This window comes from Myotis lucifugus, unplaced genomic scaffold (genome assembly GCF_000147115.1).
Source record: "Myotis lucifugus unplaced genomic scaffold, Myoluc2.0 scaffold_110, whole genome shotgun sequence".
Classification (NCBI taxonomy): Eukaryota; Metazoa; Chordata; class Mammalia; order Chiroptera; family Vespertilionidae; genus Myotis; species Myotis lucifugus.
Genome location: NW_005871158.1, coordinates 285,746 through 313,724, shown reverse-complemented (window position 1 = coordinate 313,724; position 27,979 = coordinate 285,746). Strand labels below are relative to the sequence as shown.

At 39.9% G+C, this 27,979-nt stretch overlaps 1 protein-coding gene across 2 annotated transcripts; it reads left to right on the top strand.

Annotated features, from left to right (window-relative positions):
• Positions 1 to 6: 6 nt before the first annotated feature.
• On the top strand, positions 7 to 27,737 carry LOC111826912 (guanylate-binding protein 6-like). 2 transcript variants are annotated; one of them, XM_023757615.1, is made up of 11 exons: positions 7 to 213; positions 6,061 to 6,264; positions 7,215 to 7,342; positions 9,241 to 9,350; positions 9,580 to 9,776; positions 21,832 to 22,077; positions 23,398 to 23,678; positions 24,601 to 24,813; positions 25,751 to 25,853; positions 26,168 to 26,361; positions 27,312 to 27,737. In XM_023757615.1, the coding sequence occupies exons 2-11, from the start codon at positions 6,075 to 6,077 to the stop codon at positions 27,519 to 27,521; spliced, it is 1,872 nt and encodes a 623-aa protein (XP_023613383.1). In that variant the 5' UTR covers positions 7 to 213; positions 6,061 to 6,074; the 3' UTR covers positions 27,522 to 27,737. The 2 variants fall into 2 exon arrangements, with proteins under 2 accessions (XP_023613383.1, XP_023613384.1); XM_023757616.1 differs by lacking the exon at positions 6,061 to 6,264 and having other exon boundaries at positions 77 to 213.
• Positions 27,738 to 27,979: the final 242 nt, after the last annotated feature.

The window sequence follows — 27,979 nt, the reverse complement described above, 5'->3', positions numbered from 1 at the left end:
AGAGGAGATAAAAATCTAGCACGTAACTTCCCAGAAAAGGATGTGTCCTTTCGATTTCGGTTCTTCTCAACCACACTGAAAACTGCTTCGCTGTAACATCCGGCTTTATTTTCAGCTTCTAAAGGAACTGTGAGCACCCTGGGGAGACAGACTCAGGAGGAGTGAGGCAGCTAGAGGCAAGAACTTAAACGCTATCTGCTGCTGAGGAGAAAGGTAAGTTCTCTCAGAGACTTGGATTTCCTTGCACATGTTTATTAAGGAACATTAACATTAAGTAACATCTACAATAACATCAGTCTTGGAGGCAGCTGGCAGAAGGTGGGGGCTGAGGAGGGGTGGCTGGAGGGACCATAAACTGGAGTCAGCTCAGCCCCTCTGTTTGGATGGAAGGCTGCTGCAGGGCAGGGGACACATCTTGTTCCTGGGCTGGGCTGCTCCCTCTTGGGCTCCCTCCCAGGCTTCACAAAGAGCCCTGCCTGGGAGAAGGAGGAGTGCATCCTACATCACCTGCTTGAAGGGGCTGAAGTCCTTTCTGTGACTGAGGAACCAAACCTGTTCTTCCCTAAGAAGCGCTGGTTGCAGTCACTTCCTCCATCTTCCCCCTCCCCATCTCACACATTTCCCTGATGTCTGTGGGACGGTGAAAAAAACAGAGAGATTATCCTTACCCTGCAATTTAAATATTAAAACATTCTTTATTGTATGAACTGTATTTAGTATTCCAAAGATTCTATAAAGTGGTATTTAGATGAAATACTTCATTCTCACATATTTTAATCAACTATTAAAAATAACTATAAAGTCTAAGCTGGGTTTTATTCTGCAGTTTCCAAATGTTTAGTCCCTACCAAAAAATTACATCAATTATTGTTTTTAGGTTCAGTTGTTTTGCTGAGTCCTCTGCAAGAATGAAAACAGAATTCCTCAGCTTTTTAAAAAAAACTTCTGTAAAGTATCAACAGAAAAGTAGGAGGAGGAGAGGGAGCAAGGAGGAGTGAGAAGGACCTGGGAGCTTTTTCTGTGATACACTGACCTGAGGAGCTGTGGGACAGAAGTGGGAATTCAACTTTCTTTTGCAAACAACTTGGTCCTGAACTTAAGCCTCTCAATTTCTGATTCAAAATGGACTGAGGATTGGAGAGGTAGGGACACCTGTATCCTGGTAGCCTGGACTGCAGGGCTCAGTTGCTGGCTTTAGCTTCCCCATTAGGAGCAGTGGTAGTTGTGAGGTGACAGCCTAGTAGGACTTCACATAACCAGGACAGCAGCAAGTATAGCAGACAATGTGGGTGCATGGAGAGCTGAGAGATTAGGGTTTCTGGCTGCTTAATGGGATGGGGTGGGGCATGTAGGCAGCTTCTTCATGCATGAGCTCAGTGTTCCTCATTGTACTGTGCACTAGGTTGGACTTGTGGTCCTATTCTAATTCCACATTAGATTCACTGCTTACACAACATTATAAATTTTGCATTTTTAGTTAATTTAATTTTTTCCTCAAGAGCAGACTTGGCTCAGAGAGCTCTGGGATGCATTTATTTATTGGATGGAAAAAGAAAAAGAGGAAGGAAGGAAGGAAGGAAGGAAGGAAGGAAGGAAGGAAGGAAGGAAGGAAGGAAGGAAGGAAAGAAGGAAGGAAGGAAACCAGTCAGACACAGATGGGCTGCATTATGATTGTGGCCTCACCCCCAGCTTCCAGTCACATCCTTACAAGTTGGGAAAGGAGCAGGCTGTCTCGCGACAAGGCTATAATTCACTGCTCAGGCTCAAACTAGGTTAGGACACCGCCTGGCTCAGCTTCATTCTTGGTATGGTCTGAAAATTAGGACGGACCAGCACAGCACTTCCTGGGATATAAGAAGTACTTTCTCCACCCTAACAAAGTCCTAAGTCAGACATGTCCAGGAATTATGCACAGCCCCTTGATATTTTCACACGGATATTTTTATTTATTTTTAGAGTTTGTTTTATTTATCTTTTTTTCAGTACTGATTAAGGTCTTACTTATTGCCCCAGTGTCCTTATTGCCCCATATCCCCCTCGCCCCTGCTGGTGTCCTCACCCACTCTAGTGTCTGTGTCCATTGGATAGGCTTATATGCATGCATACAAGTCCTTTGGTTGATCTCTCTCCCTTATCCCCGCCCTCTCCTGCCTTTCCTCTGTGTTTGGAAGGTCTGATCCATGCTTCTCTGTCTCTGGATCTGTTCATCAGTTTATGTTGTTTATTATATTCCACAAATGAGTGAGATCATGTGATATTTATCTTTCTCTGACTGACTTATTTCCCTTAGCATAATGCTCTCCAGGTCCATCCATGCTGTTTCAAATGGTAGGAGTTCCTTCCTTTTTACAGCAGCATAGTATTCTATCATGTAGATGTACCACCATTTGTTTTGTTTGTCTAAAGTTTTACATATGTCTCCTTTTTCCCCCTATTAACCCCCTCCCCTATCCTTTTTTTTGCCCGGGCAAGCCCCCACTGCCCCAGTGTCTGTGTCCATAGGTTATGCTAATATGCATGCATATAAGTTCTTTGGTTGCTCTCTAACCCACACCCCTTCCCTACCATTTGTCTCTAGATCGATCTATTCTTGTTCATCAAATTATGTTGAACATTATATCCCACATATGAGTGAGATCATGTGATATTTATCTTTCTCTGACTGGCTTATTTTGCTTAGCATAATGCCCTCCAGTTCCATCCATGTTGTTGCAAATCATAAAAGTTCCTTCTTTTTAATAGCAGCATAGTATTCCATTGTATAGATGTACCATAGCTTTTTAATCCACTCATCTGCTGATGGGCACTTAGGCTGTTTCCAAATCTTAGTTATTGTAAATTGTGCTGCTATGAACATAGGGGTGCATATATCCATCCTGATTGGTATTTCTAGTTTCTTGGAATATATTCCTAGAAGTGGGATCACTGGGTCAAATTTTGGTAAAACTCCCCTGTGAAGCCGTCTGGTCCAGGGCTTTTGTTTGCTGGAAGGTTTTTGATGACTGCTTCAATTTCCTTCATAATTATTGGCCTATTGAGATTTTTAGATTCATCCTGATTGAGTTTTGGAAGGTTGCTTTTTTCTGGGAATATGTCCATTTTCTTTAGGTTGTCTAGTTTGTTGGACTACAGTTGTTCATAGTATTTTTTTGCAATCATTTGTATTTCTATGGGTTCTGTTGTTACTTCACCTCTATCAACTCTGATTTTGTTTATTTGGGTCCTCTCTCTTTGTTTCTTGGTGAGCCTGGCTAGAGGTTCATCAATCTTGTTCATTCTTTCAAAGAACTAGCTCTTGTTTTAATTGATCTTTTGTATTTTTTTTTAATCTCTACGTCATTTATTTCTGTTCTGATCTTTACTGGTATTATCTCCTTCCTTCTGCTCTCTCTGTGCTTTTCTTGTTATTCACTTTCTAATTCTTTAATTTGTAGAGTTAGATAATTTATTACCATTTTTACATGTTTTTTTGGTTTTTTTTTGAGGTAGGCCTGTAGAGCTATAAACTTCCCTCTCACAATTGTTTTCACTGTGTCCATAGATTTTGGGTTGTTGTAATTTCATTGTCATTTGTTTCTAGGATGTTTTTTATTTATTCTTTGATCTCTTTGGTAATCCAATTATTGTTTAATATCACGGTATTCAGCCTCTAAGTGTTTGAATTTTTTTATTGTTTTTATTGTAGTTTATTTCTGATATTATGCCATTGTAGTCTGAGAAAATGCTTGATATGATTTCAATCTTCTTGAATTTGGAGAGACTTTGCCTGTGACCCAATGTGTGGTCTATCTTTGAAAATGTCCCATGTGTACTTGAGAAGAACGTATATTTCGTGGCTTTGGAGTGAAAAGATCTGATGATGTCAATTAATTCCATCTGATCTAGTGAGTTATTTAGGATTGGTATTTCTTTGCTGATTTTTTGTCAAGAGGATTTATCCAGTGATGTCAGTGGTGTATTAAAGTCCCCTACTATGATTGTATTGTTGTTGATCTCTCCCTTGATATCTTCCAGGAGTTTTTTATGTGTTTGGGTGCTCCTGCATTGGGTGCATATATGTTTACCAGGGTTTTATCCTCTTGTTGTATCAATCCCTTTGGCATTATGAAGTGGCCTTACCTATCTCTTGTAATGGTCTTCATTTTGAGGCCTATTTTGTCAGATATAAGTATTACTACCTCAGCTTTTTTTTTTTAGTTCCATTTTGCCTGGAAGATACTTTTCCATCCCTTTGCTTTCAGTCCGTATGAGTCCCTTGTTCTGAGGTGGGTATTTTGTAGACAGCATATATATGGGTCATGTTTTCTTATCCACTCAGCCACTCGGATGTCTTTTGATTGAAGCGTTTAGTCCATTTACTTTTAAAGTTATTATTGATGGATACTTGTTTGTAGCCATTTTTATTTTTGTGCCTGTGTTCCTTCTTCCTTATTTATTTCTCCTTTTTAAACCAGGCCCTTTTGGCATTTCTTGCATTGCTGGCTTGGTAGTGAAAAACTCCCTTTAGCATTTTTTTTTGTGTGAAACTCTCCATTTCCCCTTCAATTTTGAATGATAGCCTTGATGGATAGAGTATTCTTAGTTTTAGTATGTTGCTTTGCCTGACTTTGTAAACTTGCTTCCATTCCTTTCTGGCCTGATGTGTTTCTGTTGAGAAATCATTTGATAATCGAATGGGGGATCCCTTATAAATAACTTTCTGTCTCTCTCTTACAGCCTTTAAGATCCTCTCTTTGTCCTGAACATTTGCCATTGTAATTACGTTGAGTCTTGGTCTGGGTCTTTTAGGGTTCATATTGTTTGGGACTCTCTCTACTTGTGTGACCTTTTTCTTCCCTAAATCAGGGAAGTTTTCTGTATTACTTCGAATAGTTTTTCTAACCTTTGTTCGTCTTCTTGTCACTCTGGCACCCCTACTATTCGTATGTTGCGTTGTTTCATGTTGTCCCATAGCTCTCCTAGGCTCCCCTCCTGGTCTTTAATTTTTTTCTCCAATTGCAGTTCATTTTGGGCTTGTTTTACTGCCCTGCCTTCTAATTTGTTAATTCAGTTCTCTGCTTCTCCTAGTCCACTGTTGAAACTTTCCATAGTATTTTTTATTGTAGCTATATCACATTTTATTTCCTCTAGAGTCTTACATAAGCTGTTGATTTTTTTAAACACAAGGATATTTTTAACAAGACATGGAGGATACAAAAATAGGAAGACTTCTTGTTATTCTTTATTGACAGTTTTATTAATACATACTTTTTATTGGCTTATAACATCAATCTATTTTTAGTTTTGATGCACACTTCATGTTGAAAAACAAAATAAGTATCACATGACTCAGTTTCTCTAAACAGGGAATGACTGTAAAACTTTATGGCCAAGAGGATTTTGAGAACTTCTAAGAAAAGAGAAAAATCAAAAGCTGTTTCTCTTCTGGCACCCCAAACTCCTTCAGTTCCTTCAGTATCATAAATAAATATTACATTTTATTGGTCTGTCATATTTCAAACCAAATTGTCCAGTTAAATCCTCAGATTGTGATGAGTACTAGTCATACTCACCACTAGTTCTATAGCTGTCCTCAGCAACGAGGACCACGGGACAGAGAGAGGCATGAAACCTATGGCTTAAATTATCTTGGCTTTGTCCCCAGGTCGCTCTTGTCCCAGGCAGGTCCTTCCTCAGCATCCACCTCACTATCCTCTAAGCAGCTGGTTAAAACTCAGGGATGGGGACAGGATATTCACATGACGTGATAGGTTTGCTTCTCGGGGGTGACCCTGGCATAGGGTAGAGCCACTCACCTGCAATACAAGATGTGCTGCCCAGCACCAGCAATAACATTCAATCTGAGGTCCTCACAGCATTGGGAACATGTTGGACCTTGCAGAGATTCACTGCAAGAATAGAACAAAAAAAGATGAATTTTTCACTGCAGGGCTTGGCCTATGCTTACTGTGCCAGAAATAAAGTAAAACACTCCCATTGTCCTAAGGTGATGGGTGCTTTGCACAACTCTGCTTCAGTGAATAGCATTGTAAGCTTATTTCTATTGGGATGTTTTTCTAGGTTTGCAGGTTGCCATGGCATCTAGACCCAACATGATGGCCCCCATTTGCCTGGTGGAAAACAACAATGAGCATCTGTCAGTGAATCAGGAAGCTCTAGAGATTCTTGGCCAGATTTCTGAGCCAGTGGTGGTCGTGGCCATTGTAGGACTGTATCGAACAGGCAAATCCTACTTGATGAATCGGCTTGCAGGACAGAATCACGGTGAGTGGTGTCTCAGGCAGAGGACAATTCTTTGACTCCAGCAATATCACAGTTTCGTAGTTTTCTTCACTAGTCACATAAAGAAAGAGCTAAATTCCTTTCAATAAACCAATCTTCTATTTCTAATTCTTCCTAATAAATTATGAGCTTAATTAGTCTTATCTCAGGCCAGGGCCAGTTTTTTTTACTCGAACTAAATCACAGCTTATTAGTTTTCTTCCCTGGTTACATGAAGAGAGAACTAAACTCCTCTCAATAAACCAAATTTCTAAGTCTAATTCTCATCACTAAATTATTAGCTTAATCTATTCTATTGCCATATTTATAGTTTTACTTCTGTTAAGGAAAATCCCTCTTAGTAATTCAGACTCTTTCTTTTACCTGTGCCAACACTGGGGTCTTGAAATTGTGCCTCCTCTCTTGGTCATAACATGTTTTGCTCTCTCTATAGAATTTTGCTTTTCCCATGAATATATAGAGATAATTGCATATCTATCACCATCTTTAAAGATTTTTTTTTGAGTTCACATGCCATTGTTGTTAACAACCTCTCCCACACCATTTGCCATTTTTATTTTTATCACTTTGATTGGAAAAATATTATCTTAATTCCTTTTTCTTTAGATGTCTCTCTTCTATCCACTTCTATTTGGCCTTTACTGGACCATTCTTTAATATGCTCTTATTATGGTATTCAGTGACCTTTATTATGTCTGATTCATGGATGCACTTCACCATGATTTTGAGCTCTTGCTGGATATCATTCTCACTGTTAACATTCATCTCCTCCTTCAAATAGATGACACACTAAGTAAAGCATTCTTATAAAATAGAGAAAGCACCGTCTTATATCTTGGGGTAATTCCATTCTAAAGAGTCTGATTTTGTAGCCACTTGGCTGCTTAGATTATCTGTTGTCACTGTGAGCTGGGTCTCCCCTTCCTTTATAGGTTTCCCTCTGGGCTCTACGGTGCAGTCTAAAACCAAGGGCATCTGGATGTGGTGTGTGCCTCACCCCTGTAAGCCTGATTGCACTCTGGTCCTTCTGGACACTGAGGGCCTGGGCGATGTGGAAAAGGTAAGGCAGAGGGTCACAGATAAAATATTTTCATCTATAGGATGTTACATCAAAGTAATGGATTGTCTCATAGTGAACTTTTTAATTTAACTGCTTGATCTATTTGTGAAATCTAGAAATCGAATTATATATATCAGGCAAATTCTTGGTTGTTTGGCTCTTATTTCTAGGTAAGGTGTCATGTTACATTGTGTAAATTTTTTCTATTTCTTGGCAATGAATGCATAATTTGATTCAATTGCTGAGCACCATATTCCTGGGTCTCTAAGTTAGTACTGTAGATACTAGTGACCCATGTAAAAGCCCTGCCCTCAAAAAGTCTGCAGTCCTCTGGTGAAGTTCACCAAGTACTCACCAAGCATTCTGGAAGACTTTGAGACACCTCTGAATGAGATGGTTCTATAAAAGATGTGTTTGTCCTGCATCATTTTAAGATGGGTTTCTGTTATTTTAGTTTTCTACTAAAGGGTAAAATGAATGATTTCTCCTTTTCTGCTTTATTTTGAGACTTATTTGGAAATAGTACCTAAATTCCTACAACTTTTTATTTCTACCCAAAGAAGATTTAGAAATTTTGTGTTTATTTTTATATATCAAACAGTCTTGCTGTCCCGATAACCTGTTGTTTGTCATAAGTGCAAATTCTTATTGTAATCATTTTTTTAAATTGGGCTTTGGAATATAAATGGACAAATCAGCATTTCCTTCCAAGTTTTTGTAGATATTTTCCACTTTTGCTCTGGGGAACAACTTTATAGAGTGTTTATAATAGAATGAAAAGTCTGTATTGTGCCGTTATTTAGACCTGCTGTATTTTATACAAATTACCCCCTTCTTTAAGGTCCTTCATCTGGTTGCACTAGGCTCACTATCCAGCTTTAACTTCTTGACCTACCCTCTGTTCCAGTCAGAACAAATAACTCTATTTTATTGAAAAGACTTCTGTGTGCTGCCATGTCTACTTTTGCTTCTGTGGGTCTTTCCATGTGCAGGATACCTTCACTTCTTCAAATTCACACTCTGCTAAGTCTTTAATTTTCAATCAAGATGCTGAGGAAGACTTTATGTTATGTAAAATTTTCCAAATTTCAGAGCTCTGATCTTCCACGCTAGACTTGTAAATTTTAACTTAATACTTTTTAAAATTTATATTTATTATTGAAAATATTACATATTTTTCCCTTCTTCTCCTCCTATTGACCATGTCTTCCTCACACCTATCCCCTCTGCAGGCCTTCAGCATGCTTTTGTTAATGTCCATGTTTTGTGCATATATGCATATAAGTTCTTTGGTTGATATTTTCTCTCCTGCCCCCTTAAATTACCATTATAGCTACAGGTTCCAATGCTTATATACATTACTTTGATGTAACATCCTATAGATATTATCCTTGTTATATTCCTTGCTATAGATGTTCATCATGGCTTTGAAATAGTGACCTGGAAAGTAATATTTGTCATTTTAAACTGATTTTTAATTTTAACAACAGTGGAAATATTCAGTAGTTTCCCATAAACACTTCTTGGATATATCCCCAGTTATGTTAACTAAGGAATATTTTATATAGTCTATGACCAACCAATATATGTAGAATAAATATGTGCTAATACCGTTCATTGAACTCAATAGCATACCAGGTGCTGCACTAAATTACTTTATATGTTATTTTATTTCATCCAATTAATGAAAAAGAAAACCCTGTGATGACAAATTCACAGTCACAAGTAATGTTTTTGTAATTGCTAAATCTCATATGTATATTTATTCCCATCTTCAAACTTACTTGTTTGCATGATGAGTACATTACCTGAAATAAAATGAAGGACTGTTAGACTTAGTGTCTGAATGAATTTCTATAGGGTAAACCCCTGAATGTCTTGCCCTATTATACTTCCAGGGCGACTCTAAGAATGACTCGTGGATCTTTGCCCTGGCTGTGCTTCTGTGTAGCAGCTTTGTCTACAACAGCATGAGCACCATCAACCACCAGGCCCTGGAGCAGCTGCAGTATCCTTCCAGGAACCCAGCCTCCATGTGTCATGGCTTCAGTGGGAATGGGGATCCAGTCAGTTACTCCTTCCCTCTCACTTAGTTGCCTTTGTAGACCAAAAGGATCCGAATGAGAGTGTTTATAATACTATTTTTTTTCTTGTTTTTTTTTTTTTGTTTGTTTGTTTGAATTAGAGAAATGTGGGAATTGTGGGTAGAAAGTTAATTTTCCTTAGCGAGGTCCTAGTTACGTGACAGAGCTGACAGAACTAATCAGGGCTAAGTCTTCCCCTACACCAGATGGAGCAGAAGATTCAACAGAGTTTGTGAGTTTCTTTCCAGACTTTATCTGGGCTGTACGGGATTTCATCCTGGAGCTGGAGTTAAATGGTCACCCTATCACAGAAGATGAGTACCTGGAGAATGCCTTGAAGCTGGTTCCAGGTAACAGCATGGCTGGGCAGTGGATGGTCCAAAACAGATGGGAGGTACTAAACATTACATCTGGAGTTGCATTTGTACTTGAGACTAGAAGTCTGCAGAAATGGTGGCTGGGAATGGGTTTTAAAGCTCTATGGATTGGAGTTTTAGTTCACTTAATAAAAGTAGAGCCTAAAGTAGAGTAAAACTATTCATAACCAATTTGATCTTTACACATTGTAATTTAGAATCCAATTGTAACTTTTGAAATTGGTGCTAAAATCTTCTAAAGAGCTGTCACTTATGTTTATTATTTTAGCTTCTGCTTTTCTGTTTTGAGGAAAACAGCTGATCAAAAACTTGTTAAGCCTACTCATGAAAAAATGTTTTTCATGTAATTAGACATAATTCTTCTAAAAATGACTTTATGTTCTCATAAACATGAAGTACTATATTTTCTCTTTTCAATCTACCTATTTGTGCAATTATTGATAATTATTAGAATATAATTTTAATTTCTATATCAAAGATTTTGTATTTTTAAATAATTTTATTTTTAATTTAATTTTATTGTTTAAAGTATTACAAATAGTAGTGCTTATGTCTTTTTTCCTCATTTACCTCCCCCTGGCCTACCTTATCCCCTGGCACATGCCAACACTCTCACCCCCAGTGTCTTGCGTCCATTGGTTATGCTTATATGCATGCATACAAGTCCTTCGATTGATCTCTTACCTCTGCCCCCCACCCTTCCCTGCCTTCCCGCTGTAGTTTGACAGTCTGTTGGATGCTTCTTTGCCTTAGTATCTATTTTTGTTCATGAGTTTATATTGTTCTTTATATTCCACAAATGCGTGAGATCATGTGGCATTTATCTTTCACTGAGTGGCTTATTTCACTTAGCATAATGCTCTCCAGTTCCATCCATGCTATTGCAAATGGTAAGAGTTCCTTCTTTTTTACAGCAGCGTAGTATTCCATTGTGTATATGTAACACCGTTTTTTAAAATATATTTTATTGATTTTTTTAAAAAATATATTTTATTGATTTTTTACAGAGAGGAAGGGAGAAGGATAGAGAGTTAGAAACATCGATGAGAGAGAAACATCGATTAGCTGCCTCCTGCATACCCCCTACTAGGGATGTGCCTGCAACCTAGGTACATGCCCTTGACCAGAATCGAACCCGGGACCCTTTAGTCCACAGGCCGATGCTCTATCCACTGAGCCAAACCAGTCAGGGCTTTACAGAGAGAAAGGGAGAGGAACAGAGAGTTAGACACATTAGTGAGAGAAACATTGATCAGCCACCTCCTGCACACCCCCAACCGGGGATGTGCCCACAACCAAGGCACATGCCCTTGACCAGAATCGAACCTGGGACCCTTCAGTCCACCGGCCAACACTCTATCCACTGAGCCAAATCGGTCAGAGCTGTAACACTGTTTTTTAATCCACTCATTGGCTGTTGGGCATATAGGCTGTTTCCAAATCTTAGCTATCGTGAATTGTGCTGCTATGAACATAGGGGTGCATATATTTTTGTGATTGGTGTTTCTAGTTTCTTGGGATATATTCCAGTTGTGGGATTACTGGATCAAATGAAAATTCCATTTAATTTTTTGAGGAAATACCATATTGTTCTCCACAGTGGCTGCCCCAGTCTGCATTCCCACCATCAGTGAAGGAGGGTTCCTTTTTCTCCACATCCTCTCTAACACTTGTCATTTGTTGATTTGTTGATGATAGCCATTCTGGCAGGTGTAAGATGGTACCTCATTGTTGTTTTGATTTGCATATCTCAGATGATTAGTGATTTTGAGCACGCTTTCACAAGCCTCTTGACTTTCTGTATGTCCTCTTTCGAAAAGTATCTATTTAGGTCCTTTGCCTATTTTTTGATTGGATTGTTTACCTTCCTTTTGTTAACTTGTATGAGTTCCCTGTAAATGTTGGAGATTAAACCCTTATCAGAGATAACATAGGCAAATATGTTCTCCCATGCAGTGGGCTTCTTGTTGTTTTGTTAATGGTTTCTTTTGCTGTGCAGAAACTTTTTATTTTGATGTAGTCCCATTTGTTTCTTTTCTCTTTAGTTTCCATTGCCCTAGGACAGTGATGGTGAACCTATGACATGCATGCCAGAGGTGACACGCGAACTCATTTTTTTGGTTGATTTTTCTTTGTTAAATGGCCTTTAAATATATAAAATAAATATTAAAAATATAAATCTTTGACTATTTTTGCAAACATCAAAAAATTTCTATATGTGACATGGCACCAGAGTTAAGTTAGGGTTTTTCAAAATACTGACACACCGAGCTCAAAAGGTTCGTCATCACTGCCCTAGGAGCTTATCGATGAAGATATTGCTACAACAAATGTCTGCTACTTTAGTGCCTATGGCTTCTTTAATATTTTTATGGCTTCCCATCTTATGTTTAAGTCTTTTATCCATTTTGAGTTTACTTTTGTGTATGGCATAAGTTGGAGGACTAGTTTAATTTTTTTGCATCTATCTGTCCAATTTTCCCAACACCATTTATTGAAGAGACTATCTTGACTTCATTGTATGTTCTTGCCTCCTTCGTCAAATATTAATTGAGCACAGTGACTTATGTCAATTTCTGGGTTCTCTGTTCTGTTCCACTGGTCTATATGCCTCTTCTTGTGCCAGTACCAGCAGTTTTGAGAACAGTGGCTTTGTAGGATAGCTTGATATCTGGTATTGAGGTCCCCTCCAACATTGTTCTTCTTTCTCAAGATTGTTGCAGCTATTTGGGATCTTTTTTTATTCCAGATGAATTTTTGGAGTCTGTTCTAGGTCTTTGAAGTATGTGGTTGGTATTTTAATGAGGATTTCATTGGATTTATAGATTGCTTTGAGTAGTTTGGTCATTTTAATGATGTTGATTCTACCAAATCCATGAACATGGTATAGTCTTCCATTTGTTCATGTCTTCCTCTATCTCTTTTTTCAGTGTCCTGATATTTTCTGAGTACAGGGCCTTTATTTCAATGGTTCTCAACTTGTGGGTCGCGACCCCTTTGGGGGTCGAACGACCCTTTCACAGGGATCGCCTAAATACATGCTGCATATCAGATAGTTACATTACGATTCATAAAAGTAGCAAAATTACAGTTATGAAGTAGCAATGAAAATAATTTTATGGTTGGGGGTCACAACATGAGGAACTGTATTAAAGGGTCTCGGCGTTAGGAAGGTTGAGAACCACTGCTTTATCTCCTTGGTTAAATTTATTCCTGGGTATCTTAATTTTTTTGTTGCAATGGTAAATGTGATTGCTTTTTAAGTTTCTCTTTCTGTGAGTTCATTATTTGTGTATAGAAAAGCCATATCCTTCTTGGTGCTAATTTTTTATCCTGCTACATTGCTGAATTCATTTATTAAATCCAGTAGTTTTTTGATGGAGTCTTCGGGGTTTTCTATGTACAATATCATGTCATCTGCGAATAAGGGCAGTTTTACTTCTTCTTTTCCAACTTGGATGCCTTTTGTTTCTTCTTCCTGTGTGAGTGCAATGGCTAGTACTTCCAGTACTCTGTCAAACAGGAGTGGTGAGAGTGGGCATCCCTGTCTTGTTCCTGTTCTTAGGGAAAATGATTTTAGTTTTTGACTATTGAGAATGATGTTGGCTGTGGGTTTGACATATATGGCTTTAATTATGTTGAGGTATCATCCTTTTATTCACACATTGCTGAGCATTTTTATGAAAAAGGGTGTTGGATTTTGTCAAATGCTTTTCCTGCATCAATGGATATGATTATATCGTTTTTATCTCTCAGTTTGTTTATGTGATTAAAATGTTTATTGATTTGTGGATATTGTACCATCCTTGTATCCCCGGAATAAATTCCACTTGGTCATGGTGTATGATCTTTTTAATGTAATACTGGATTTGATTTGCTAATATTTTGTTGAGAATTTTCACATCTATGTTCATGAGGGATATTTTCCTATAATTCTCTTTCTTTGTGTTGTCTTTATCTGGTTTTGGGATTAGAGTAATGTTGTCTTCATAATAAGAGGTTGGAAGTGTTCCTTCCTCCTAAATTGTTTGGAATAGTCTGAGGAAGATAGATTTCATTTCTTCTTTGAATGTTTGAAAGAATTCCCCTGTGAAGCTGTGTGGTCCAGGGCTTTTGATTATTGGAAGTTTTTTGATTACTGCTTCAATTTCCTCCATAGTTATTGGCCTATTCAGATTTTTTTGATTCCTCCTGGTTGAGTTTTGGAAGGTAGTATTTTTCTAGGAATATGTGCATTTATTCTATTTTGACCAGTTTGTTGGAATAGAGTTGTTCATAGTTTTTTTTTTTTGTAATCCTTCATATTTCTGTGGGGCCTGTTGTTATTTCTCCTCTTTCATTTCTGATTTTGTTCATTTGGGTCCTCTCTCTTTGCTTCTTAGTGAGCCTGGCTAGCAGTTCACTAATCTTGTTTATCCTTTCAAAGAACCAGCTCTTAGTTTCATTGATCTTTTTTGTTGTTCTTTTTGGTCTCAATGTTATTTATTTCTGCTCTGATCTTTATTATTTCCTTCCTTCTGCTCACTCTGCACTTTTCTTGTTGCTCTCTTTCTAATTCTTCAAGTTGCAGAGTTAGATGGTTTATTAGCAGTTTTTCTTGTTTTTTTTAGGTAGGCCTGTAATGCTATAGACTTTCCCCTCAGAATTGCTTTCACTGTGTCCCAAAGATTTTGGATTGTTGTGTTTTCATTGTGATTTGTTGCCAGGATGGTTTTTATTTCTTCTTTGATCTCTTTGGTAACCCAATCATTGTTTAATAGTATGCTATTCAGCCTCCAAGAGTTTGAATTTTTTTATTGTATATATTGTAGTTTATTTCTAATATTATACCATTGTGTCTGAGAAAATGCTTGATATGATTTCAATCTTCTTGAATTTGAAGATACTTTGCCTATGTCCCAGTATGTGGTCTATCTTTTGAAATGTCCCATGTGCACTTGAAAAGAATGTATATTCTGTAGTTTTGGGGTGGGTTGGAATGTTCTAATGATGTCAATTAAGCACATCTGATCTAGTGAGTCATTTAGGATTGCTATTTCTTTGCTAATTTTTTGTCTAGAGCTTTAGTCGGCAAATCACTCCTCACGAGCCACATGCTGCTCTTTGGCTCCTTGAGTGTGGCTCTTCCACAAAATACCATGTGCGGGCATGCACGTACAGTGCGAAGTTGACTTAAAACTTTAAGTAAAGTTTATTAAGTTAATTTTAGGGAATGTTGTGGAGTGAAAGAAGGTGTAGTGTCGAAGACTGAGAAAGGTATGTTGAGATGGTTTGGACATACAGAGAGGATGAACGAAAGTAGATAGACGAAACAAGTATACAAGACGAGTGTGGGGTGTTAAAGTCTTCTATTATGATTGCATTGCTGTCAATCTCTCCCCTAATATCTCCCAGAAGTTTTTTTATGTATTAGGGTGCTTCCGCATTTGGTGCATATATGTTTACCAAAGATATAACCTCTTGTTGTGTCTATCTCTTTAGAATTATGAGGTGGCCTTTCTTGTCTCTTGTTATGGCCTTCACATTGAGGTCTTTTTTTGTCAGATAGAAGTATTGCTACCCCAGCCTATTTTCCCTTTCCATTTGCCTGCTAGATATTTTTCCATCCCTTCACTTTCAGTCTGTGTGATTCCCTTGTTCTGAGGTGGGTTTCCTGTAGACAGCATATATATGGGTCATGTTTGCTTATCCATTCATTCACTCCATGTCTTTTGATTGGAGCATTTAATCCATTTAAGTTCAATGTTATTATTGATTGGCACTTGTTTGTAGACATTTCTGTACTTTATGCCTGTCTTCCTTCCTCCCTGTCTATTTCTTCTTTTCACAGCATTCCCTTTAAAATTTCTAGCATTGCTGGCTTGGTAGTGATAAACTCAGCATTTTTTTTTCTCTGCCAGGTTCCTGATTTCCCCTTCTATTTTGATTGATAGTCTTGTTGGATTGAGTATTCTTGGATTCAGTCCTTTGCTTTGCATCATTTTGTATACTTCATTCCATTCCCTTCTAGTTTCAGTTGAGAAGTCATTTGATAATCTGATGGGGGATCTTTAGGAGTCAACTCTCTGTCTCTCTTGCAGCCTTTAAGATTTTCTCTTTGTCGATAACATTTGCCATAGTAATTATGATTTGTCTTGTTGTGGGTCTTTTGGGATTCATCTTGCTTGGGAATCTCTGTACTTCTGTGACTTTTTTGTTCCCCATATCAGGGAAGTTTTCTGTCAACATTTTTTCAAATAGATTCTCTAGTCCTTGGTCCTCTTCTTGTCCTTCTGGTGCCCTTGTTATACGTATGTTACTTCATTTTGTGTTGTCCCAAAGTTCCCTTATTTTCTCCTTCTGGTTTTTAATTTTTTTCTCCAGTTGGTGTTCAGTTTGGGTTTGTTTCTCTTCTTTATCTTCTAACTCAGTAATTTGGTCCTCTGATTCTTCTGGTTTACTCTTGAAACCTTCCATAGCATTTTTGATTGTAGCTTATCACTTTAGATTTCTTCCTGATTTTTGCATAGGTTGTTGATTTTCTCATCCATCCAGTTTATGAACTGTATGACCATTACTCTGAATTCTTTTTCTGTCACATTGCATGCCTTCATTTCACTTATTTCTTTTCTTAGTGATTTCTCTTTTTTTTTCCTCTGAGGATTGTTCCTTGTCTTTCCATTCTAGCTATCATCAGAAGGTCCAAACACTGAGTTGCGGGGCCTGAGTCATGTGCAATGGGAAAGTCGTGTCTCCGAAGTGTCACTGAAGAGCTCTGACACTGAGGCCTGTGGCTGCCATGGGTCAGTGGGTGCCACGTGCACGGAAAATCAGTCAACGGTGCTCAGTGCAGCCTCGTGCATACACCTAGAATCAGGCACTCCGCATGTGCTGCACTGAAAAAAATAATCCCTGTGGTCATGCACCGAAAATCAGAATGCCCTGGCATGCGCCAGGAGTCAGAGCCCCTGTATGTACGCTCCGAGAATTGAGTATTGGAGGCTCTGTCGCTTGGTGCAACCTTGTACTGAGAATCAGGATCCCTGTGTGCATGTGTGCCCAGAATTGGAGTCACTGGAGCTCAGTTTGCTTTCACTTAGAATCAGGGATCCCATGTGCATGCAATGAGAAACAGTCCCAGCATGTGCCTGCCGAGAGTCAAGTTATTGGTGTTCAGTGCTGCCTTTTTCTGTGTGCTGGAAAGGCACGACTGTGGTGTCTGGTGGTCGGCAGCTGTGGATTGGGAAGACTCAGTTTTTGCTGCCTGGACCTTGTGCCCTTGATTGGATTCACACACCAGTGGTGGCTCACAGAGGCACCTGGTGGCTCTTTGCCAAGGCTGAGTACTCAGAGGGGCTCTGGCCCTGAAGTTGTGTGACCTGCTGTGTTTGTGGGCAGGCAGCCGGGAAGGAGGGTGTCCCAATTTCTATTGCTGGGGCATGTGTCCTTGTTTGGATACAAGCACACCCAGCGGGGGCTTACAGCGGCACCAAATAGCCACCTTTGAGGAAGTGGGCTCAGGAGGTCTGCACGCTAGAAAGGCATGACTGTAGTGTCTGGAGGTCGACAGCCTGGGAGAGGGAAGTCACACTTACTGCTGCAGGAGCCACACACCCTTGGAGGTGGAAATCCTAGGGATCTACAGGTCTGCAGGCGGGGCAGCAGGATTTTGACTGGAGTGACTGCAGGGTCTTGGGCATTGTCCAACGCCAGTCTGGGTGGTGGAGCTGATGAGTTCCTAGAAGAGGCTGCTCTCCACTTCAAGATGGCAAGGGCTCTGTGCCCGAGCCCCACATCCTAGGGAGTGCAGGTGGCAATGGTAGGTGCTCCTGTCCAGGAGAGCCCGGTCTGCCAGCCTCTGATTTTCCTGCTGGATTTAACTGTCCCTCACTCATTGACACCTATTTTCAATTGTAGTTTACACTCAATATCATTTTGTATTATTTGCAAATATATAGCATAGCAGTTAGATAACACATACTTTACAATGAGATCTCCCTATATTTCAAGTACTCACCTAGTACAATGCATAGATATTACAATATTATTAACTATACTAGAGGCCCAGTGCACAAAAATTTGTGCACTCGGGGGGGGGGGTGTCCCTCAGCCCATCCTGTGCCCTCTCGCAGTCTGGGATGCCTCAGAAGATAACGACCTGCTGGCTTAGGCCTGCTCCCGGGTGGCAGAGGGCAGGCCCAATCCCTTGGTGCAGCCCCTGGTCGGGCTCAGAGCAGGGCCGATTGGGGAGTTGGGGCGCTGCCCCCTGTCATGCACAGAGCAGGGTGGATCGGGAGGTTGCGATGCCACACCTAGTCAAGCTCAGGGTAGAGTCGATTGGGGGGTTGGGGCACCGCACTCTGTCACACTCAAGGCAGGGTCGATAGGGAAGTTGCGGCACCACCCCCTGTCACGCACAGAGCAGGGGCGATCAGGGGGTTGGGGCATTGCCCCCTGTCATGCACAGAGCAGGGCCCATCAAGGGGGTTGGGGCTCCGTACCCTGTCACACACAGAGCAGGGACGAGCAGGGGGTTGAGGAGCTCCCCCCTGTCACTCACAGAGTAGGGCTGATAGGGGAGTTGGGGCACCGCCCCCTGTCACACACAGAGCAGGGCGGATCAGGGGGGTTGAGGAGCTCCCCCCTGTCATGCACAGAGCAGGGCCGATCAGGGGGTTGAGGAGCTCCCCCCTGTCACTCACAGAGAAGGGCCGATAGGGGAGTTGGGGCACCACCCCCTGTCACACACAGAGCAGGGCGGATCAGGGGGTTGGGGCGCTGCCCCCTGTCATGCAAAGAGCAGGGCCCATCAGGGGGGTTGGGGCGCTGCCCCCTGTCACACACAGAGCAGGACCGATCAGGGGGTTGAGGAGCTCCCCCTGTCACGCACAGAGCTGGGCCGATCAGGGGGTTGGGGCGCCGCCCTCTATCACTCACAGAGCAGGGCCGACCAGGGGTTTAGTGCGCCGCCACTGTCACACTCAGGGCAGGGCTGATGGGGAGGTTATGGCTCTACCCTGTCACACACAGAGCAGGGCCCTTGGGGGGGTAGTGTTGGGCCACCACCCTCTATCACCCACAGAGCAGGGCTGATCAGGGGGTTGGGGCACTGCACCCTGTCACACACAGAGCTGCAGGGCGATCAGGGGGTTGGGAAGCTCCCCCCTATCAGGCACAGAGCTGGGCAGATCAGGGCATTGGGGCGCCTTCCCCTGTCACGAACAGAGCAGGGCGGATAGGGAGGTTGTGGCCCCGCCCCCTGTCACACACAGAGCCACAGGGCAATCAGGGGGTTGGGGTGCTGCCCCCTGTTACTCTGATCCCGGTGCTGGGAGGCCTCGCAGCTCCGCTGATCCCGGTGCCGGGAGGCATATTACCCTTTTACTATATAGAATAGAGGCCTGGTGCACAGGTGGGGGCCGGCTGGTTTGCCCAGAAGGGTGTCCTGTATCAGGGTGGGGGTCCCCACTGGGGTGCCTGGCCAGTCTGGCTGAGGGGCTGAGGGCCGTTTTCAGGCTGGCAGGTGACTGAAGCTCCCAATCGCTCGTTGTTTTCTTTCTTTTTTTTTTTTATTTATTCTGGGCCAGCTTTAGCTCTGAGGCCTCGGCTGCTAAAAGTGGTTTTCTGGCCTTTGTTTACCTTCTGTATTTGATACAATGTTGCGGTCCGGCTGGATGAACCCCGGCTGACTGAAGCAGGTTTCTGGGGTTTGGTTTAGTTTGTATATTTGCAACATAGTTGCTTAGAGTTGCAGCTGAGAGGCCGGCAAGTCAGGCGGGGAATGTTGGAGTCCACAGTCACTGGAGCAAGCAAGCCTCCCTGTTCGCTTCAAGCTGCCTGGCTGCCGGCCGCCATCTTGGTTGGCAGTTAATTTGCATATCTCCCTGAATAGCCAATGGGAAGGGTAGCGGCTGTACGGCTAATTACCATGTTTCTCTTTTATTATATAGGATTCCATATGCTCTTTTTTACATCCCCATGAATATTTTCTAACTACCAACTTGTATTTGTTAATGCCTTCACTTTTTTCACCCCCACTCTCCTCATGCAGCCATCAAATTTTTTTCTCTATATGTATTAGTCTGTATCAATTTTTCTCATTTATTTTGTTTTTTAGAATCCACAAATAAGTAAAGTCATATGATATTTGTCTCTCTCTAACTTATTTCACTGAGCACAGTACTCTCTATATTCATCCATGCTATCTCAAATGGTATGATTTCATTCTTTATTATGATTGAGTAGTATTCCATTGTGTATATGTACTACCTATACTTTATCTATTTGTCTATTTTTGGGCACTTAGGTTACTTACATATTTTGGCTATTGTAAATAATGCTGCAATGAATATAGGAGTCATATGTTCTTTTTGAATTAGTGTTTTGGATTTCTTCAAATATATAACCAGAAGTGAAGTCACTGGGCCATAAGGTAGTCCTATTTTTAATTCTTTTGAGAAACATCCTTTCTCTTTTCCATAGTAGCTGCACAAATCTGCATTTCCACCAACAGTGCAAAATTGTTCCCTTTTTTTCCACATCCTCACCAACCCTTATTGCTTGTTAATTTGTTAATGAGAACCATTCGGACAGGCATAAGATGATATCTCATTGTGGTTTTAACTTGCATTTCTCTGATGATTAGTGATGTTGAACATCTTTTCATACATGTATTGGCCTTCATGTCTGAGATTTTACTGTGTATGTTTTATTCTAGTAGTTTTATGGTTTTGAGTCTTACATTTAAGTCTTTAATCTATGTTGAGCTTATTCTTGTATATGGTGTAAGATGGTGGTGTAGATTCACTACTTTTGCACATATTTGTCCAATTTTCCAAGACCATGCACCACTAGGCTGCCTTTACCCCATTGTATGTTGTTTTGCCTCCTTTGTCATCTATTATTTGATCATATTTACATGGGTTTATTTCTGGGCACTCTGTTGTGTTCAATTGATCTATATGTCTGTTTTTATTCCAGCCCTATGCTGCTTAGATTTCCATAACATTATATTATAGTTTGGTATCAGGTAGCATAATACTTCCAGCTTTGTTCTTTCTCAGTATGTCTGTGACTATTCAGGGTTTTTTATGGTTTCATATACATTTTGGATTATTTATTGTACAGATGTAAAAAACACCATTGGTATTTTGACAGGGATTGTGTTGAATTTATAGATTCATTATAGGCATTATACACATTTTAATTATGTTAATTCTTTCTATCTGTATCATGATTTTTTTTCAATTTACCCATATTTACCCGTGCTACAATTTCAAAATAATAAAAATATTTGAATGGGTTACATTAACAGGAGCATGTAGGTATCTGATGAACCCTTGAAAGAATATCCACTTCTGATTTATACACTCCTAATTTCATGTTTCTGTGTATGGTTTCTCAAAAAAATGAGAAATGGGCTACACAGAACAGCAAAGCTATCAAATGAATATAGTTATTTTCCTTAAAGAGTTTAGAGAGTAATGGTGACATATTAAAATTATGTTTTAGCTACATTTACTCTTCACTCTTCAGAGTATAATATTGTTTTGAAAGCTAATGCTGTACACATTATTTTTAGCATCTAAACAGTTTTCCTTAGATAATCTGGTGTTATTTCCAACATTGCTTCATTAAGTCTTGTTTGGGCTCTTCATTTTGTTCCACAGCTTCATTTCCCCATGGGATCAAGGTGACCAATATCTTACATTTGACCCATATTTCTGTTATTCATTCAGTAGCCAATATTGACAATATAGACAATACTCTATCATTTTCAGGTCTGATAACAGCAATAGGTTGTTGTAGTTGTTGTTTTTTAAGCATATTTAAACTCTTCTAAAATTTTCCCCTAATGTTGCATCATTGGTAAATTTGATGTTAAAGAAGCATTTGGATGTCCATGCTAAAGGAGTTATAACCAGAAGTTATACAGAGAGAATATGGCAAAGATACAAAAATCTGTGTCATAAAAATCTTTAGGTCCCTTGTCCTCAGACTGCTCCTACTGTAATACCTGTTTTTCTTTTTGTTTGTTTTAATCTTTCAGGCCTGAATCGCAAAGCTCAAATATCTAATTTCCCTAGAGAGTGCATCCGCCATTTCTTTCCAAGAAGGAAGTGTTTTGTCTTTGACCGGCCAATAAATGACAAAGAACTCCTAGCCCATATTGAGAAGATTTCAGAATACCAACTGAATCCTAAATTCAAGGAACAAACAAAGAACTTCTGTTCTTACATCCTCACCCAGGCGAGGACCAAGACCCTCAGGGAGGGAATCACGGTCACTGGGAAACGTGAGTCTCCATTTCACATTTTGTGGGGCCTGATATTTGTTGAATATATTATAGGATGTGTTCTCCAGGATTTGTGTTTGATTCTACATAGAATTATGGGTCTACATTTATTCATACTCAACGAAGACACATGTATACTTGTCATACTTTTGGGTGTTTATAAATTTCTCTCTAAAATTACAACCATTGACAGCAAAATTTGCAGTATCCATACTAATAAAACATCCACTCAAAAGGAATCACTAACTGGGTAGAAAAATAGAATACATTATTTCCTTAATTGAAGTTCTTTATAATGAATGAGATTTCCAAGGAGAATACAGAAGATATGTTGGGGATTTAGAACAATTTAACAATGCACCTTAGCCCATAAAGCTCTGAAAATTTACAGGAAGCTTTATTATTCAGAAAAATATAGGATCACATTGACCCTGCCTCATCTGTAAGCAATTTGCTTGTAAGATTTTCAATGAGAAATTGTGTTTTCCAGATATCTTTTAGTATGTTAGATAAAGGAATGTATTAAATTATGTTAGCCTTGTGGTCTAAAGAAACATACAAATTAGAGTCAATGAGACAATAGTGTTACTGGTGGAAATATGTTCTTCTGTGGTGTTGTGTGAAAGGAATTTGAGGGACCCTTATGTAGGAGGAGTTTTACGAGATAATGGCAAGTTTTATTAAAGTGAAAAGCAAAGTACACTCTCAGGGAGACAGAGAGCTGGCAGGCTAGAGGGCAGCTACTGCCCTGAGGTATTTGTGAACCTTCCCCATATATATTTGGGTTTGGGAAAGGTCAAGCTTTCTTTAAAACTATCCAATCTCTTTCCTGTTTTCTTCGGGGCTTGTGCCCTTCCCCCACATTTTTCCAGTTTTGTCCACTCCCTCACTTATGGTCCACATTTTGGCTCCTATTGCACATGCTTCATTGTTTTGCTTGGTCATTTGGCTCCTATTGCACAGGTACTTAGTAAAGGAATTCTCACTGTGCCATTTTTCTCCCATCCTTGTTAGTTGGGTGGACTCCCCAGGGTGATTGTAAGGCTATTTTTTTCTATTTAATCAGGCTTTATCAGATATCTCATTTCATTAGCTCCCTGGTCTTTTGTTAATATCTAACTAACTGCATACACCAATAAAAGTAGATGGAAATTGTGTGTGTGTGTGCGCACGCGCGCATGCACAAGTGTGCACATGTATATGTGTTTCATTGTGAGAGACAGACAGACATATGGAGAGATTTAGAAATGTAGTCCCTGAATCATAGATCCCTTTGTGTGATAAACTGATATTTATCCCTTAAATTTCCTGGCTTATTAGGGCTCAGGACTCTGGTGGTGACTTATGTGGATGCCATCAACAGTGGTGCAGTGCCTTGTTTGGAGAATGCAGTTACAACTCTGGCCCAGCTTGAGAACTCTGGGGCCATTCAAAAGGCAGCCAATCATTACAGCGAGCAGATGGCCCAGAGAGTGAGCTTCCCCACAGACACGCTGCAGGAGCTGCTGGACCTGCATGCAGCCTGTGAGAAGGAAGCCATTGCAATCTTCATGGAGCACTCCTTCAAGGATGACAACCACGGGTTCCAGAAGAATCTTGTGGTACTTTGCCTTAGTATTTATTTACCCTTTGTGACCTTTTCATTGAAAATTAAGCCTAGAAGAGCTTTTCTGACCCCAGTCTTCTTCCCTCACTCATGGATAGAGTGATCTGGATTCTTATGAGGGATGCAATTTAAAAAGACTGCATTTTCTTCTTCCTCTCCCCAGGTACTTTATGTAAAAATTTCTTTGGTCTCTGATGCATAATTAGCATAGACATCTTTCTGAACTGAATACTTACATTGAATTCAAGCCTGCCCTGAATACCCAAAAGTCATTCCTTCTCTAGATGCTTTTTGAGAACAATCTTCCATTCCCAGGAACCAAATTTCTCTTAACAGACCCTCATACCAGGCTATTTTCATCTGCTATGGCTCCTTATTTTTTCCTTGTGTCATTGAAGATAAAATTAACAAAATTTACAATTGCAAGGAGCCATAGAGATAAGGGAATTCAACACCAACATTTTTTAAAAATATATATTTTATTGATTTTTTACAGAGAGGAAGGAAGGTGGATAGAGAGTTAGAAACATTGATGAGAGAGAAACATTGATCAGCTGCCTTCTATACAGCCCCTAGTGGGGATGTGCCTGCAACCAAGGTACATGCCCTTGACCAGAATCGAACCAGGGACCCTTGAGTCCTCTATCCATTGAGACAAATTGGTCAGGGCTCAACACCAACATTTTTGATGAAGAACCTGAGACCTAAGGGGGTTAGAAGCTTTCCCCTGCCTCACATGGAATTTTCAGGGCTGTGAGTAAATGAAGCCTTGTAATTCCTGTTTTATTCTGTGTCATTCTCGAACAGAATGCTTTTCTCATGAAGACCACAGCTAGACTTCCTTCCACCAAGTTATTTGGAATTTTTTCTCCTCTGTTACTTTCTCCTGGTGACAGCCCTCTATACTTCCCTTTCAGGAAATCATAAAGGATAAGCAGGATAAGATCTTGCTGCAGAATGAAGAGGCATCTGTTAAATTCTGCCAGGAAAAACTAGAGCAGCTTTCCAAGTCCCTGATGGAAGGTATTTCAGCAGGCATTTTCTCTGTTCCTGGTGGTCACAAGCTCTACATGGAAACAAAGGAAAGGCTTGAACAGGACTACTGGCAAGTGCCCAGGAAGGGAATGAAGGTGAGGACTAAGGGGAGCATAGGGATCCTACAGATTAAAGTCAAGAGGGTCTCCTGGAAATCAGTCACAGCATCAGTTGTGGGTAATATGGGAGCATGGAGATATCATGACTGTTTTAGCATGAAAGGCCCATAATTTGGTCTTTCTTCCTAAAGAGAGTCACAATGTCCATTCTCAAAAAAGAATATGGATATCTGAAATCCATAAAGACAGAAGAGAAACAATCATTTTCCATCCAACAATATAACATTCAGTGAGTCAAAGGCAAACAATTTACAAGTTAAAGTCAGAATTTTTGTATTCAAAGCTGATCAAAAGAGAAAAGGAAGTCAATCGTGTCCATAATTGCATACAGCGTTAAAATACTTATGAATTTGAGATAGTTGGCTATAGAGGTGTTGGTACCAACCAATAATAATAAAATAATAATGATAATAATGCAATTCATATTTATTGAACTCTTATTATTAAGACATAATATTGAGTTCCTCCCTGAGAATTTTAATGTTATCCTTCAAGTAGCATTAAGAGGCATCTATACACTTGGTGAACATTTCACACATCTGAACTGAGAGGCAGAGATGGGATAAAATGACTTGCTCAACGGAACAGCCAGCAAGTGGCAGAGGAGAACAACAACACTAATTGGAGACAACATTTCTCCCTGGAAGGCAACTATACAAAATCACCAGAGACAGTGGTTGCGTAGAACTGAACATGGTTCTCACTGGCTGGAATGTAGAGTGAACAGTAGAATGTAGCACTAGGGGAGAGACTTAAGGGGTATGAAGAGCTTCTGGTCTCTCTAACGAGATTGGAAACTGTGTGGAGACATGATGCAGTTTTAGTCAGGAAGAAAAAATAACATGGACATTGTTTTTTGAAGCCTATTCTTCCCAGTGGAAATTGAAGTTCTTTGTTCCTCTTGTCTCCTCAGGCACATGAAGTTCTCCATAGGTTCCTGCAGTCGCAGGCAGCAACAGAGAATTCCATCCTGCAGGCAGACAAAGCGCTCACGGATGGGGAGAAGGCCATGGCAGGTAAGGGGCAGGGCTGGGCTCACAATGGGTGGCAGGTACCTGCACTGTCCTTTGACAGCTGTGAGAACAAAACCTCCTGACACAGGAGCTTTCTGTCCTTCTGTGGGACACTCTCTAACTCTGAAAACACCAGGGCACATCAGCCAGCCAGGGCCTTTCCCATCACACTCTGAAATGTGTCATTGATGGTGTGGCAAGGGAGCTATTCAGAGTCTTCCACCTCCCTTACCAGTTTGTTTTGTTCTCAGAGCTCAGGAGGATAGAGATTAGTCCTCACCTAATTTTCTTCCCTCTGTCAAACCTCCCTGGGGCAGCGGAGCGGGCCAAGAAGGAGGCAGCTGAGAAGGAACAGGAGCTGATGAAACAGAAACTACAGGAGCAGCAGCAGCAGATGGAGGCACAGAAGAAGAGTCTCGAGGAAAATATATTGCAACTGAAGGAGAAGATGGAGAGGGACAGAGAGACTATAGTAAGAGAGCAGAATATGATATTGGAGCATAAATTGAAGGTAAGTCCTGTCATGGCCTCAGTAGTGCTCCATGGTCATTGTCCTGGTACCTCAGGTGGATGGAGAATGTTACAGCAAGACCATGGAGGAAACACCATTGCCATTTACTACTTGTGATTTGCTAAAACCTTGAATCTTCCCCTTGTTCCCTTTCTTTGTAAAAAGTATCTTTGAAATCTACTCTGTGCATACACTGTGGAGTGGTCAGGACAAGCATCTCACTTCTGAATATTTGGACAATATAAATAGGTTCTGAGGTGTGATTTTGGGTTATTTTAAAATGATTTATTTTGCCTGAATAAACAGTTATTTGAAACACATGTATTTAATATGACCACCAACTGGTTTGCTTTACCAAGATCATTGCCTATTATCAGGAACCCTGCTACCTTCCAAAGACTTTAAGGTAAATCTATGCTGACAATAAATTATCCGAAATTACAGTTTAAAAATACAGGGATATGATAGTTTTAAATTGCTGCACTGTTGCCAGGTATGGAGAGTGTACCCAAGTTATCATATGGCAGAGGAAGCAATTCCGATTGGCTATCTGTACGTGTTTATAATAAGGTTCCAGCGCAATGTATAATTTCCCATTATTTCTGCATTTTGTTGGCCATATTAGTCCAAGTGGGACTGAGAATTGGTGCCAGCAGACCAAGGTTACTTCTCAACTGACATTGTGACTGCCTCACATTACATTTGTCCTAGTGCCAGGCTGTCCTAGCAAAACCCTATAGATATGTGAATATTTGTAAGACTGTAAACTAAGCTTTCTTTCAGTGTTTATGTCCAAGACAGGATTATTCCTTATTGCAAAATTATCCTTGATTGTGTCAGAGAGAACAATTTTAAGAATGAAAGGAAAGAGTTCTTAAATAGAAAATGAAATTCTTGGAAAACATGGGAATTTAAAATATTTTATTTCTCTTCTCATTTTTTTTTTTTAGGTTCAAGAAGATCTGCTTAGAGAAGGATTTAAAAATAAATCTGAACTGATGAATGCAGAGATCAATCATTTGAGAAATAAGATTGATACTGCTCAAAAGGATAATACCTCCTGGATTGATAAAGCCATAGATGTCTTGTCAGTATTGTGTAATACTGGTAAAGTTGTTAGTGATATTTTGAGAGGCATAGGCTCGTTAAAAAAGAAATAATTTTCCTTAGAAAAAAATTATAGAATGTGGATATACGCTATGGCTTGTTTTTAGTGTGTATTCTTTTCAAGTTTTTTCACCCAATGAAACAAAAAAAGGTGCTTACTAAAGAATATCAATGCCTATCCCTCATTAGATTGAATTAATGCTCCTATGTTTTGTTATAGCGTTTACTTTATGAAATATGCATGTTTAAATAAATATACTTACAAACAATTCATTGACTTATTGCTCTTAATGACAAAAAATTAGAAACTACTAAAATATTCATCAATATAAATTGGTAATATAATTTAACATGTGCACATGCTGGAATATTATGCAACCAGTAAAGAGAGAATTCAACTCTATTTTTATAAATATATAACAATGTTGAAAATACATTGTAAAGTGAAAAAAAGAGGAACACAAGAAGTGTATAATGTGTATACTGGAAAAAATGTAATTACTGTTTGCAA